Source organism: Denticeps clupeoides, chromosome 8 (assembly GCF_900700375.1).
Source record: "Denticeps clupeoides chromosome 8, fDenClu1.1, whole genome shotgun sequence".
NCBI classification, from domain to species: Eukaryota; Metazoa; Chordata; class Actinopteri; order Clupeiformes; family Denticipitidae; genus Denticeps; species Denticeps clupeoides.
Window position 1 is genome coordinate 9,229,413 of NC_041714.1, and position 15,796 is coordinate 9,245,208.

Genomic DNA, 15,796 nt, shown 5'->3' on the forward strand with positions numbered 1-15,796 from the left:
TCGCCTTTCCTGTTTTTTTTTTTTTCATTATGTACGTAGTATATTATTTGTAGTGTATATTTTGTATATTGCTAATGATATTCGCTTACTACTAAAAACGAGACAAACTATGTCGGGTCATCGTGTCTGAAACATCATTACCCACAATTCCCCGGGACTCATTTACGTACCGTCTGGCCTATGTTGCCATATATTCTAATAATATACTAACGCTTGTTTATTATTTAAACAAGTTATTAATCTATTAATTTTGATAATAGATCGTAAATTCGTGTAATGAGTTTATTTCTTTATGTGATTTATGCAGAAAGATTGTTAGAAAAAACATAAAGTGAATAAAAAATAATTCGAATGAAACTAAATGAATTCGCAATTTTAATTGTTAGATGTGAGAAGTCCTATATCTGGCTTTGCTAACTCACACAAAAGAGTGCACGCCATCGTTTTAGGTGTTTCTCTCTATCGAGATCTGGCAACAGCGGTTCTGACAGCTGAGCAGCACGGGAATAAAGAAAGATCCGCGACAACACGAGCACGGCCACAAAATCCCCGTCCCACTAACATCCGGCAGACAAACGCAGACGTTTACTTGGTTCACGCTGGACCTGGAGCCGAGCGAACCGTAATTCGGTCCGCGCCCCGATCTCTCCGCTAAGCTTTGTTTTACGGGACCCGAGTCACGCCCTGATGTCGGGTGTCCCGTGAATCGTTTTCACCGAGTCATGGAGGCCAGCGTTAACTCTTTTAAGTGACCCCGCTGGCGAGGCAAGTGACGCTGGAATACCGTATGCTAGCGTCAGGATCACAGTAGCGACATGCCACAGGCTGCTGTAGCCGAGAGATAACGGTAGCTAGCCTGCTAACCGGTGCATTGTACATCGCCGGAAACTTCGACAGCCTGGGATCGGCGGGTATTCTTCTACGCGACCCTGCGGAACCATGAGCATGCCGATGTACACGTTCGTCGCTCGGGACGACACCAGCACCGTGTACGCCGAAGTTTCCAAAATGCTCCTGGCCACCGGCAAATGGAAGAGGCTGAAGAGGGATAATCCTCGATTCAATTTAATGCTGGGGGAGCGGAACAGACTTCCGTTCGGCCGACTAGGTAAACGGCACCAGATCGTACTTTTTATGGTTCGGAAGTGAGTTGGTTCGTAAGCAGCGAACTCGCGTCCGCGGTCACTGATGTAACGTCGTGTGTTGGGTCATTAAAGGGCGGACCTCGCACAGGAGACAATGAACAGCAAAACAGGGCGGTGGTTCCCATCCCAGTCCGCAGGGGCCGACTAGCCAGGCCAATCTGATGGGTGTTTCTGACCTATAAGAACACGCATGTGGTTTCTCGACAGTAAAGTGTCATGATTAATATTAAAACAGTTTAAACTCTGGTGGTAGGACAATCTGATGGGTGTTTGTGAGCTATAGTAGAACATACTACTTGTGCTTTATGGACACTATAATTATTATATATTATTAGAAGTCCCACATCGCATTTGTACAGCTAGCAGGTACAGTTTCTATAAAAGTCTGCTGCAGTAGGAAATTCTGACAAGGTAGACAATCCGACAGAACACCTGTGTTAAGACCATTTCTAGTATGAGAGGGGTAATCTGATCTGCCACACCACAGATGTGTGGAGATGTCATCAGGGGTGTTCAGCCAGTGCTGCACCTAAATAAAAATGTCACCGTTGTAGGTCAGAAGGAGTCGATTCTCTCATGCATCCTTACATACCGTGTTTATTCTTCTTATTCATCAGGTCATGAACCAGGTTTGATGCAGCTGGTGAATTACTACAGAGGAGCGGATAAGCTTTGTCGCAAAGCATCCCTTGTCAAGTATGCGTCCATGCTTCCGTTTTATTTCATTTAACTGAGGACGTGATAGGACCTTTCCTATACTATTCCTAATCAAGTTCTCAATTATTTAGATGTCAGGTATCACTCTTAGTTTCCCTCAAACCCACATTCTGCTTTGCATCTTCTTTTTTCAGGTTAATAAAGACTAGCCCAGAGCTGGCAGACTCTTGCAGCTGGTTCCCGGAGTCGTATATTATTTACCCAACCAACCTCAATACCCCCGTTGCCCCAGCCGCGAATGGAATCAGCCACATGAAGAGTAATCCAAAAACAGATGAGCGTGAGGTTTTCTTAGCCTCATACCAAGCCAGAAAAGAAGGCGGGGAGGGGACCGTCTGGATTGCCAAGTCATCTGCTGGAGCAAAAGGTGGCGTTTCGTTATCATATCATTAGTATTGAATGCTGTTCTAGTTAAAATCGTTCCGAAAAATCACCATATCTGGCATGTGTAATCCAGGTGCTGGGATTTTGATTTCTCATGATGCAAACCAGTTACTGGAGTTCATCGATAATCAGGGGCAGGTCCACGTCATTCAGAAGTACCTTGAGAGGCCTCTGCTTTTGGAGCCGGGTCATCGCAAATTTGACATCAGGTAAGCTATGTGTTGTGCCTCGCTACATCATGTTAGCTCATTGCAATTGTGGTTTTTGTTGATGTTGCTAATTTTTTTTATTTGAAGGAGCTGGGTGCTTGTAGACCACCAGTACAACATCTACCTTTACAGGGAGGGCGTGCTTAGGACTTCTTCTGAACCCTACAACAGCACTGACCTCCAGGACATGACCAGCCACCTGACCAACCACTGCATCCAGAAGGAGCATTCTCAGAATTATGGCCGCTACGAGGAGGGCAATGAGATGTTCTTTGATGAGTTTAGGCAGTATCTTCTGAGCACTCACAATGTGTCACTTGAGTCGACTATTTTACCTCAAATCAAACAAATCATAAGGTATTGAATCCTCCTTTTTAAGCTATAATATATCAGTAAAATTGGAGCCAGCCATCGATGTCCCCAAAGTGAGGCTTGAGGCTTTGGGGAAAATAACACAAACTATTAAACTACTGCAAACTATTACATATATATTACAATATCTCATTCTCAGGAGCTGTCTGACATCCATTGAACCGGCAATCAGCACTAAGCACCTATCCTATCAGAGCTTCCAGCTCTTTGGCTTTGACTTTATGGTGGATGAGAGCTTCAAAGTGTGGCTTATAGAGATCAATGGAGCCCCAGCTTGTGCTCAGTAAGCGCTGCCCTTTACTACCCTGTCCTTTCACAGCAAAAGTTATTCTTCCTTTTTGTATACTGCCCTCTCCCTGCTTCTTTTTTTTTTCTGTCAGAGCAATTAAATAACAGAACAATCTTTCTTCATGTACCTTAATACTACATCTCTCTGTAGTTTTAAACCAAAATGCATATTGGAAACTTTGGGGGCAGCAGATCCATCACCATGAGAGAAAAGTTCCTTGATCTTTTGTTATTGCGTGGACATAGTTTCTCTGAGCTGCTGTACTCTTGTAGCAATTGTATTCAAATCTGTGGCCTTCCCACTTCAAGTGCTTTGCTATTTGTTGTTGCAGGAAATTATATCCGGAGCTTTGCCAAGGAATCGTGGATGTTGCCATCTCCACCGTCTTCTCTTTGACTGCAGACCCTGTCTCTGCCTCACCACCCTTCTCTACCTCTCCATCCCTTTCATCTAACAATTGTTCCTCTCCCAAAATAAGAGCACCCCATCTGTTTGGTCCATTCATCAAATTGTAAGCACAACTGCTCATAACTCTCTGGACTTCTCTTGTTTGGTGTTCCCAAAGCAGCCCAAGCTCCCCAAACATGCACTATTGTACAGTTTGAATTGGAGTAGCCTGGAGTGAAGCACTAATTTTTACATGCAAAGTAACTCTGAATGTCATTTTCCTGGGGAGGTTATGAATGTGTACAGACTGATGGATGTGTGCGTATGGAGTGATACAATCCTGCTGGGATTATCATCAGCCCCTGCAGTGGTAGAAGAAAATGTCTCATTTGTAGCAGGCTCGTGTTGAACTGCACTTATTGACAGATGAATGGGCAGTTGGTTAGATGTTGAGGAAAGAAGACCAAGGAAGCCTCCGCTTTCCAATTTCTTCCTGCAGAAGTACTGCAGAAGATTCCCGGACTGGATTTCTGGCACAGGAAATGAAGGATACAGATGTTTGTTTCTGTGAACGTAGTGCCTTACATCCCTATTGCCCTGATACTACTCTGTAGAGTACTGGTCAATAAGTGTTTATTTCTGAAAGCATGATGTTCACGCAGTTTCTCATGAACATTTTCCTCCTGATGAACAAGATAGTTTGTCGTTTGAGCTGTTTTTGAGCAATGCTAGCTCTGTTGCTGCCAGGCTTTTCCCTGTTTTAGTGGATTGGGATTTTTGACTTTGTCAGTCATTTTCAAGAGGCATCATCAGGTGAAGACTCTAAGGGTTGAGAGTGGATTCAAACAAGCTCAGTTTCCCCCAGGCTTCATTGTGGACAGTTCTGAGATGAGTATGGCACTACCAAGACCCATTTCTGATTCCCTGTGGGAAGAGGGCCTGAGGCTGTTTTAGGCTTAGCCCAATATATCAAACATTGTGAGGGACCTTGATCTTATCCATCAGCCAATACAAATTACTGTCTTATTTGCAATATGGCTAAAAGAAGAAGAACTTTGGCTGATTCCATTTGAATCAGTAGGGTTCACAAAACAGGCATGCAGGGCACTGATGCTGTTTCTGAATTTCAGAATTAAGTTTATGAACGCAGTCCAGTATATATCACTTTCTCAAGATAAAACACTGACAGCTTTAGGACAAATGTGTTAGTTGGTAGAAGAGAAAATGTTTGTTTGAGACAAAGGCTGGGTTGGGGACCATTCAGTGAACCTGTACCTTGTAGGTAGAGTGGAATTGTTCTTGTTTTGTGTGTTTGTGTATTGATTTTATGCTGACGTGAAAGCATGATGTTGAAAATGTATGTATATATCCCATTACACTGCCTTACTCTTTTTGACTTGTCAGGTGTGATAGCCTGTGTTGAAGGCAGAATAGTTTTGCTCTGCTTTGTCCTTTGTCTTTTTTTTTTTTTATGTTGTTCTTTGTGTTGTATCTATCACTCTTTTACTTTCTTGGTTTGTTTTAAAGGTCCCCTGATGTTAATTTTTTTGCTTTTATAAAAGGTCCTGGTTGTCCCCTAAAACTATATCTGAAGTCTCTGAAATTCAGTAAAAGACGTCATTACTTTGTGAGATTATTTTTCATGATAGGGGACCTTTAAGATGTGAATGATGTGAGGCTTCTGCATGTTTTGTTATATAGTGAAGAACTTTGCACTATGAACAGTGATGTTTAACCCACTGTGTAACCCCAGTATTATTGCTGATTTCAGGTTTTACGTGTTTTACTGTTGTTTCAATTAAATTACATTCATATTTTTACCAGCACAATGTTTACTCAAACCTTCATTCTGAAAGGGACATTACGATTGTCCCAACACAGAATATTTGTTTAATGTTCCTTCATGCAAAATGAAGACATGTTGACTAGGTAGTGAGGTAGTTGGATGAATGTGTGGACTGGCATTAGGTGCCATTGAGCAGAAGAGTCAAAGGAGGACTTGCCAGTGTTATTTCTGTTTGTAAAGTCTTTCCATCCAAGGGAAGGGGTGCCTTAAAGTATAACTGCTGCTTGTTGAAGAGCAGCATTAGACTTGTGGACATTTGCTTGTGTCAGAAGTTGTTCCTTTTATTTATTTAATCATTTATGATATTTTGTTTGTGTATGTGTGTTAATGTATATCCAGTTTGTGACTCCTGTTTGCCCAAAGTTCTAAAAGTAAACCGGCTGTCCTGTTACTAGTCCCTTTTTGACATTTCTTCTTTATAACCAAAGAGTACTGAATTTTGGAATACAAAAATGTTTGAAATATTTCCAGTGTTTGTAGAAATGCATGTATTATTGCAAACTGGTGTGTAATTTGTAATAGCATTACTGCAGCATCATGGGCGTTTTTCATATTAATGTGTTTTATAAGAGAAACCACTACAAGTCATATCATATTTAAATATTACTTCCAGAATCTTTTTTGCTCTTGTAAATGTTGTTTGACTGATGTTGCATGAATGTTTGAATGTGTCTGAACTGATAGTATTCTGTCAAATAAAACACTGGAGCAGTCTTATTTAATTGAATGAAGTATAATTACTTAAATGCCACAATAGGACTCAAATGTTCATTGCAGAGTTGCAGTTGAATTGGAAATTGGTGACTTAATCTTATTATTGTACATAAAGCCATGAAGATTGCACAGACCACCTCTCTACACTGCTGCTAATAACGGTGTGTGTTATTATGTCGGAAGAGCAGTGAGCTGGTGGTTTGGAAATAAATATCTCTTCAATAATTTAAGGAGCAGGCGAGATCGTGAGTGATCCTCTGCAGTCCAGCGGTGAAGCGAGAACGGAAGACGTTCTCTCGGTTTCCCTCTTGCGGAGGCTGCTTGGAAAGTTGCTTGGCCCTGGAAGTGCCACGGTGGCCTTGCGCCGTTGTTGTTACCATTATTACTTACACACCTAGCTGATCTTTTTTTTTTTTTTTTTTTAAACTCTTCTCGTCTAAAGGTCGCTTTATGAAACGTGCAATCTGGATCGAGTCGGGAGCAACAGGAGGAAGATAGAGGAATTCTCTAGGTCTTCTCGTGAGAAAATAGTCCAGTCTAAGAACAAGATGTTCTCCAAATTTACCTCCATCCTCCAGCACGCTGTAGAGGCGGTAAGAATTCTGTATTACGTTAGCGCGGTCGATGACAAACACAACAATCGCGACACGACTGCAGGTTTGACGCAGCGTCCCAGTTAGAGCAGCCGTGACATTTGTTTGGCTAGCTGCTAATTGGCTAACCTTCAAATTAGCAAACGCTGCTAATACGGTCCGCCATTCCCGACTAATTTACAGCCGTGGTATTTTCAGTCGTGAATTAATCGGAGCTGGGGAATCATGTCGCATGTACACTGCACACTATTACCTAGTCGTGTGTGTAAACCTGTATTGTTTTTTTTATTTTAGCACAATAGCCGTGGATAGCCAGTTAGCATGTAGGCCAATTACTCACCACGGACTTCCGATGTTGTTTCCTTAGCTGTGTTGTAACGTAGTTACATTTGTGTGATGGGGACGAAATGTACCCGGACGAGCATCTGTTGTCCTCCTCGGCTACATTATTGTTTGATTCTCCTTGGTTTTGCGAGATGACACGGCGGTAAGACCTGATTAAACCCATCGGCGTGTTGGCCTGCTTGCTAAATTTGTCGATGCGTCCTTACTTGATGACGTTCCCTTCTCCTGACATACAGCACTGTTTTCACCCAGACGGTGGCAAAAATCCACGACCTAGGTCTGATTTGCATGGTTAGTGTTTAGGGCCGTGTTTCTTGGAGGCCAATTAGCAACGTAGCCTGCATGACAATAAGTAACATTTTTACATTTACAGCATTTATCAGACGCCCTTATCCAGAACGACTTACAATCACTAGTTACAGGGACAGTCCCCCCTGGAGACACTCAGGGTTAAGTGTCTTGCTCAGGGACACAATGGTAGTAAGTTGGATTTGAACCTGGGTCTTCCGGTTCATAGGCGAGTGTGTTACCCACTAGGCTACTACCACCCTTTTCTAGCTGTACGTGTTTAAGGCGCCTGGCGACTGCTCTAACTTTTCCACTCCTCCGACACAGAAGGAGTGTTCAGAATTCGTGGGACCTCCGACTTCGCTAACCACGAGTCATGTTGCCTTTCAGCTTGCTCCATCGCTGCCTTTGCAGGAGGATTTTGTGTACCACTGGAAGGCCATTACTCACTATTACATAGAAACTACAGGTAATGCAATGTACACAATCCCCCAAAAATGTTTTGAGACCCACTGTTTCTTAGCCAACACATTTTAAAATTAATATTAACAAACATGGATTACTATGCACATAGCTTTTGTCCATTTATTTATAAAATGAACATCAGTCACACCACATTAAAGCCCACAATAGATAACACAGCAAATTGGGTAGTAAGTGTTGTAATCACAATTTCTTTTTTTTTTTTTTTCCAAAATACGTGATTGCAGTTTTGATCACTGGAAACATTAATGCTGCCATGATACAGATATGTCTACATGCAAGGCAGGTCACAGTTCTAACCCCTGTTATTTGTTTTTTCCAGATGACAAAGCTCCTGTGAATGACACCAACATCCCTTCCCACCTTGAGCAGATGCTGGACATTCTGACCCAGGAGGAGGAGGAGCATGAGTCTGGGGAGACAGGTCCATGCATGGAGTACCTACTACACCACAAAATTCTTGAAACGCTGTACACCCTTGGCAAGGCGGATGTAAGAAAAAAATACAATTTATTTTTTTCAGCCTTGTGAAATAGTTTTTTACATATTTAGCTTCTGACTCTCTGAATTGTCTTTTCTTTACTAGTGTCCTCCTGGAATGAAACAACAGGTTTTGAGTTTTTACACCAAACTTCTAGGGCGAATTCACCAGCCCCTGTTACCACACATCAATGTCCACAGGCCTGTACAGGTAAGTGTCATTTTGTGTGCTCTGTTCAACCCTGTGAGCATGAACAAATAAAACTTCAGGTTAAAATCTGTATTTACTTTTCTTGTCAGCACATGTTTTTCATAGCGCCATAAGCATGTTGAAACTATGAACTGAGACACGTTATAAGGCAAAGTGATTACTGTACAGAGTACCTTTGAACTGTTCCGTCACAGCAATTACAATTGAATATTGCGCAAGAAATAGATTTTTATTGAAAGTTTTTTTTTTTTTTTTTTCCCCTTTTTATTTTTCAGAAACTTATACGTCTGTGTGGGGAGGTCTTGGCTGCTCCCACTGAAAATGAAGAGATTCAGTTTCTCTGCATTATCTGTGCCAAACTCAAACAAGACCCCTACCTTGTCAGCTTCTTTCTAGAGGTATAGAAGTCTCTCATCTGCCATTGAGTCTCTGTTCATAATCCAGCCGAAAGAGGCAGATGTAAATACGTATGCTATTCAAACCCAGTATTCTCTTGTGACCTAGCTTGTGTATATTCATGTTGACAGAACAAGGCCAAGCGGGTGGAAAATGAGGCAGAGGTGGTTAGAGCGAGTCTGTCGGCTCCAGACACAGGCCAGAAAAATGAAATGGCTGGAGCAGGTTCAGCAGCACAGAGTAATCCAGAAGATTCCAGTGTGGTTGCTAGCAATTCAACAACACCCAATAACAACTACAACCTTGTCGGCTCCCTACTAAACCTCACAAAGAGCCCGGTTAGTGACCCTGTTTTTTTTTTTAATTTAATCAGTCTGTCAAGCAGCCAGTGTTTTTGGATCAAAGTTGTGATGTGGGAATTGTGACATCATGCAAGCTCTGTGTTTGGCACCTTTGCATTTTAGATGAATTGGTAATGCTAGAGTGGTTCACCCTGTGATCAAAAAAGGACAGTGGTGGCCTAGTGGTTAAGGAAGGGGCCACGTAATCAGAAGGTTGCCAGTTCGAAATCCCAATCCTCCGAGGTACCACTGAGCAAAGTACCGTCACCACACACTGCCCCCAGGCGCCTGTCATGGCTGCCCACTGTTCACCAAGGGTGATCGTTAAAAGCAGAGGACACATTTAGTTGGGTCACTGTGTGCTCTGCTGCTGTGCTTAACATGACAATCACTTCACTTTCACTCTCTAATAGTTACTTTTAAAATGTTTGACTGTATTAGGTCTGTGTTCATCGGTGTCTCCCGTATGTTGCCTGAATGTAATGGAATGTGTGTTGCAAAAAATAAATGAAGAGGTCCTTTTCTTTGTGGAAATTGTTACTTTCCTCAGGATGGACGAATCGTGGTGAAGGCTTGTGAGGGTCTTATGCTGCTGGCCAGCCTTCCTGAAGCAGCTGCTGCCAAATGCCTGACTGAGAGCACCGAGCTCTGTGAGCTTCTGACAAGCAGGCTTTGTTCCTTCTATCAGGCACTGCCTCAGTCCATGGACCCACTGGACATTGAAACAGTCGAGTCTGTAAACTGGGGGTAGGATCAGACTTCAATCTGAGGACCTTCTTGTAGTTAGGCAGGCTGCCAACAGGGATGGTTTAAAATGCCCATTGTTTCCTTTGCAGGCTTGACGTTTATAATCTGAAGGAGGATGCTGCGGTGTTCGCTGGGAAGCGCGCACTCATCTCATTCCTGTCATGGTTGGATTACTGTGACCATCTTATAAAAGAAGCTCAAAAGGTACAGATCTCATAACATGTACAATAAATAAGGCATTAAATATACTAAATCCATTAGGGTGGAGCTTGTAATGTAATGCCTCCTTGTGTTTTTTAACTTCAGTCAGCAGCAGCAGTGCTTGCCAGAGCTGTGAGGAAGAATTTCTTCGTGACTGTCATGGAACCTCAGCTGATGCAGACGTAAGTTTTCTGAAGACGGCAGAATATGCGCCATTCTCTAATTACAGAGACATTTGACGTTGCAGGAGACGTTCCGTTTCATGTTTTGGTTGATTCGGGTCATTTTTTAGTTTGTTGACTGTGGTGTAGCTGAGCCCATTGTTCAGTACAGTAAGGTTTATGTAACAAACATGATGAGTTCAGCATTTTGCATTCCTGTGCTTTTGGTTTGCTCCCTATTTAAAAGGGATTTGTGGCAACCGCTTGCAGTGAACATGATGGGCAAGATTATGTGCATGAGAGCAGATATAAGAAATAACTACAAACTTCAATGTTTGCCAGTCAGCTCTACCATACAGTTATACATCTTAAGGCGGCTTCAATGGCATCTGAACCTCTAATTTTAATGCAAGTAAAGAGTTTTGGATTATTGTCACCTAAATGATTACATCAGATGGGCTAATTATGTAATCTGTGAATTTGTATTGCATTTTTTATATATATATAGATCTGAGGTTGGAATCCTGACCTCCACAGCCCTGCTGAACAGAATTATCAGGCAGGTAACCTCTGAGGCACTGCTGCAGGAGATGATCCTCTTTCTTCTGGGAGAGGACACCTGTCCAGAGACTCCTGGAGGGATCACCCATGTCCCGCTGAGGCACAGACTGATCGAGCACTGTGACCATCTGTCAGATGAGGTGTTCTACCACAGCCCTACATTTCCTGTTGCTGAAGATGCATTCAAGCTTACGGTTTATGTAGTTCATAAATCAGTGCTTTTTTGTTTTAATTGAATACTTATATATCCTTTCACAGGTTTTTAGACAAGATTCAAGAGCTCTACAGTTGTATTTTTATTTTATAGATTCATAGTGCATTGTCCTCATGAGAACAGAGAATTCCAGCATTGCACATATTCATTATTATAATAATGAAACCTACAAAAAAAGAATAGCTAAAAATGTAGTAGCACTTTAGCTCCTGTAACAGCAAATTAACCCTAAAGACATAGAAGATGTGTGTGATCCCAGCTTTGCTGTGGTCCACAGATCAGCATCATGACCCTGAGGCTGTTCGAGCAGCTGCTGCAGAAGCCCAACCAGCACATCCTTCACAACCTTGTGTTGCGGAGCCTGGAGGAGAGGAACTACGCTGAAAACAAACCCCAGGAGGAGCGGGAGCCACTGGAGAATGGGCAGCCGCATGACGCCGTGTAAGAGATTTGGGGGGGGAAATAAATATGCGGAGAACGAGAAACAGCAGTGGTGTCAACTTCACATGTACATGATTTACAAGATTATATTCATCAATAAAAGCTCTCTCACTGGCACTGTCCATTTAATTAATTATAAATGTCTGCAGAATGTCCCATTAAAAATGAGTGGTCTTGTGTGTATGGTGCAGCCACACTCTAATTAGTTTGACTGATTGAGACAGATGTTGGCTCTGAGACTCACTGATGCATTAATGAAGTGAGAGTCTCTCGCTGGCACTAATGTTTTAATAAACTGAGCTGGTCCTTGTGCTCTGTCAGGTTTACAAGTACATCATTCCGCTCAATTATTATTATTTTTTTTTAAACACAATTTAGTTACATTTCTCTATGTTCTGTGTGAAATAACCTCTTCTGACCTGATCTCAGGTTTTTAAAAATTTGCTGTGGACTAGTTTTTATAATTTTATATTTACCTCTGCCCAGGGATCTTGAGGAGGATCCATTGTTTTCAGATCTCTCTCCTGACAACAAACTTTCCAGCCCTGACTGGCTGAGCTGCTCACCACCCCACAATTCAGATCATGTGAAGTCTGATGGGAAGACAGAGGTTCACAAGATAGTCAACAGGTAAATTCTACAGAATATGAATGTTGTTGTGTTACTTTTTAAAAAAATATTTATTTACCTTTTCGCCCCCTCTTCAGTTTTTTGTGTTTAGTTCCCGATGAAGCAAAATCCTCCAGTCATGTAGAAGGCACTGGATATGACACATACCTTAGAGATGCACATAGACAGGTGATGTTAAATAACTTCCAACTTCAAATCGTTTTACTTGTATTGTGCACTGAAAAATTTATTGACGAGTGCTGACGTTTACAGTTTCGGGATTACTGTGGGATCTGCCAAAGATGGGACTGGCGTGGCACCCCAAAGCCCTTCGAGAAATGCAACCTGGACACACCGTTTTTCGAAGGTCACTTTCTCAAAGTCCTTTTTGATAGGATGGGCCGTATTTTGGATCAGGTGAGTTTTTACTTGAAATGTTTATATCTGATCTGTGAGTTTTTGTGCTGACCAATTGATTTCTTCCTCTTTTAGCCTTATGAAGTGAACCTGCAGGTGACGTCCGTACTTTCTAAACTTTCTCTCTTACCCCACCCACATCTGCATGAGTATTTGCTGGACCCCTACATAAACCTGGGACCAGGTTGTAGGTCCCTCTTCTCTGTCATAGTCCGGGTGAGTTCCTTTTGTAAGATGTTTCATCTTTTTTTTTACTGTTATGCACATTGTTCAGAAGTTTAAAATTTTTTTGTTTGCTTATTTGTTTTTAAGGTGGTTGGGGAACTTATGATGCGAATTCTCCGCATCCCAGATTTCACACCTAAACTTCTTTTAGTGAGGAAGAGGTTACTGGGGATGGAGCCAGAGGGCTTGGCGTAAGTATCTTCTGACACTTGTTTTTTTTTTTTTTTTTTTTTATTCTACAAGATGGCTACATAGATATTGCCTGTATGCAACTCATGAAACTGAGCTGTGGCCTTTTACCTCTGCCATTGCAGGATCGACCATGTAACCTTGTTAGAGGGCGTCATTGTCCTGGAAGAATTTTGCAAAGAGCTGGCTGCCATTGCTTTTGTGAAGTTTCATGCCTCTGCTTCCACCTCCCCCTGACCTGCTGTGCCCAGGAGAGAGGTGAATCGGGTGTGAGTCAGCATGGACTTCTAACTGGTGGGTGGGTCACAGATGAACTCTGAACCCGAGTCAGACTCTGAACATTACAGATAAAACACAGTCCACCACAGCGCAGAGAGGCACAGCGGTCTGTCTGCCCTAACAGAGCCTTGTTGTAGCCGGACCGTGGAGGAAAGATGATACGTCCTGATGCACTGTTCACCTGGAGCGCAGCAGCACTGTGCAGCAGAGCCATGCAGGATTGCGACACGCTAATTTTCATTCCTCCCTTTAATTTGTGTATAATACCATATTTCTCAACACAAGTTTATTTCTAAATTCAGACTAGTTGTATAAGAGCATCGTAATTGGCGAATATAATTTTTTGGTTTCAAAATGGCAACTTATAGGCGTACTGTGTTTCAGGACTTAAAATGCAGTCTGTAGCCGTCTGCAAGATATAAATGAACCAAGTCTTAAAATTTTAAATATCAAAATTGATTTAACTTTATTTTAATATTCATTAAGTTTTGTAAACTTAATTAAGGGTGAGCAATTTTGGGGATATGTGAATTCCACCCCCCCTTTATCTATGCCTTTGGGCATAAAACAACTTGATCATCACCTTGTCCGTATTCAGTTTTTCTATTACAAACTCTTGAATTGCACATGGACTACATACATTTGCACTTGTCATACATACTGTATGAAACTGTGCTATAGCATTGTTAAGATATTGTGGATAATCTCTTGTGGATGAAAATGAACCCACTCTTTATTAGTGGATTTCCATGACTATGTTTAAAAGCCATTTTTTGTGGTTAACCATTGCTGCATCACACATTTATGTTTTGTGCGTGTGTGCCTTGTTCTCAGTTAGGAAACAGATTATTTGCATCTTGTGCTTAATTTTCAATGCATCATATTTATAAAGGGGTGGGTAGCAGTATGCTTTTCTCTGTATTTTTCAACTATTCAGTTGTATTTCCCATGCAATATCTATTTATTAGATGCTCTGTTTGACCAGCAATAGTGTTGCCTGAACCGGTCTTTGGAGACCAGGTATCAGTTTGTCTGCGGAACTACCTAAAACTAAAAATACCAGCTCTGTAATGCTGTGCTGTGCAGTCCTGCACTGTGGATTTTCATGTCAAATCATCACACCTTGACACTGCCTCATTTATCTCAAGTCTCCATGGTGAGCCTTGGCAAGTTTATCTGCCTTGACTGATCAGGACCTTGGGGATCATTTTAAAAAGCAATAGCAGAATTTGACATTAATGATTTTAATTTGGTTAGCTGATTAAAACTGGATTTGATTTGTGTGGCAGATAATTCAAATTGAGGGATTGATTTTGCTTACTAGTAGATGGTTAGATGACATCAGTGTTGTGGTTCAAACCAGTGTTGCCATCATTTATCTTATTTCATGTACAATACACACTTTAGTTGTCTGCCCCATCTACTCATGCCTTACGAAGTACCTTGGCAAGTTAAACAAAACAAAACGAAGAAAAAAATTTGCACATTGCCTACATTTTGTTAAATATTTGTTTTAATTTTATTTCATTCATGAACCAAAAATTTTAGTGGAGTGACTGTTTCAGAGAAGAAATACTTTTTTTTTTTTTTTTGACAAATGTATGTACATTTTATACCAGTAAATATGCATCCTGTATATAAATGTACAGTAGCTAGTGCTTTCGGGCCTAAATGCATGCACATACTTTTTCTGGAACCTAGAGGAAAGTGTCTTTTCCATCCATTATTTATCAGTTCTCTGCACTTTTTAGTTTTCCTCAATGGCCACTGGTTGATATGACATATATGCCTTACTTTATATGCAGTGGACGTCCACACACTTGTACATGTGCATTGTACATTCTCATTCGAACTGAAGAATATTATATTCATTATTTGGTTGCATAAAGAGGAAAAAAAATCTGTTTTTCTCTCACTGTTGACCATGTTGAACTGGCCATTGGTTTTTGAGATGGGGATGCGTGTTGTCCTTTAGTCACTGCCGCTACACCACGGGCGTTGTGGTGTATTTTTCCGCTACTTTCATGTAGACCGCATGTTTTAATTTGAACCCCAAGCTACATTTTGCTGTACTGTTAAATGTAACCAGGAACACACGCACGCACCTTATTGTCTTCTAATTACCTGTCAGTTTCACTTCCCACTTTTGTGTTTTTTGTTAATCAATGGAGGAAAATCTGGCTTTTTGAATGATTTTCTGTCCAAATAAAGACATGCTTTCTTCAATATTTGTTTTCTGGTGTCGGTATTTGTTGCTCCCTGTAATGCATATTATTTAGTAATTTATGTAACTACATTGTTTCATGCCACTCTGAACAGAGGTGCAATAGCATTTGATTGGTCAGGAAAGTAATTATAGAAGTGTGGGGTGTAACACCGAGAAAGTAAAGTTCTGTGTCAGGTTGTGAATAAAATTGGTGATTAAAAATAAATAAATAAATAATAAAGAGTTTTGAGGTTCATTGAAATTATTAGGAAATGTGTTCAGTAGTGTTCAGTAGTGAAATAGAATTAATATGGTAGGTCAGGGTTCTTCAGCTCTGAACCTTGAA

At 41.3% G+C, this 15,796-nt stretch overlaps 2 protein-coding genes across 2 annotated transcripts; both read left to right on the forward strand.

The window, feature by feature from the left end:
• The first annotated feature begins 452 nt into the window (after positions 1–452).
• On the forward strand, positions 453–6,066 carry ttl (tubulin tyrosine ligase). The gene is made up of 7 exons (XM_028989472.1): positions 453–1,108; positions 1,763–1,841; positions 1,997–2,229; positions 2,320–2,455; positions 2,543–2,812; positions 2,967–3,110; positions 3,448–6,066. The coding sequence occupies exons 1-7, from the start codon at positions 940–942 to the stop codon at positions 3,629–3,631; spliced, it is 1,215 nt and encodes a 404-aa protein (XP_028845305.1). The 5' UTR covers positions 453–939; the 3' UTR covers positions 3,632–6,066.
• A 125-nt stretch (positions 6,067–6,191) lies between these two features.
• fhip2a (FHF complex subunit HOOK interacting protein 2) lies at positions 6,192–15,470 on the forward strand. The gene is made up of 17 exons (XM_028989471.1): positions 6,192–6,656; positions 7,680–7,758; positions 8,095–8,264; positions 8,359–8,463; positions 8,739–8,861; positions 8,991–9,197; positions 9,751–9,947; positions 10,037–10,151; positions 10,254–10,330; positions 10,818–11,010; positions 11,362–11,525; positions 12,012–12,155; positions 12,233–12,323; positions 12,408–12,551; positions 12,627–12,767; positions 12,864–12,967; positions 13,091–15,470. Exons 1-17 carry the CDS (start codon positions 6,612–6,614, stop codon positions 13,200–13,202), a joined length of 2,211 nt encoding a protein of 736 aa, XP_028845304.1. The 5' UTR covers positions 6,192–6,611; the 3' UTR covers positions 13,203–15,470.
• Positions 15,471–15,796: the final 326 nt, after the last annotated feature.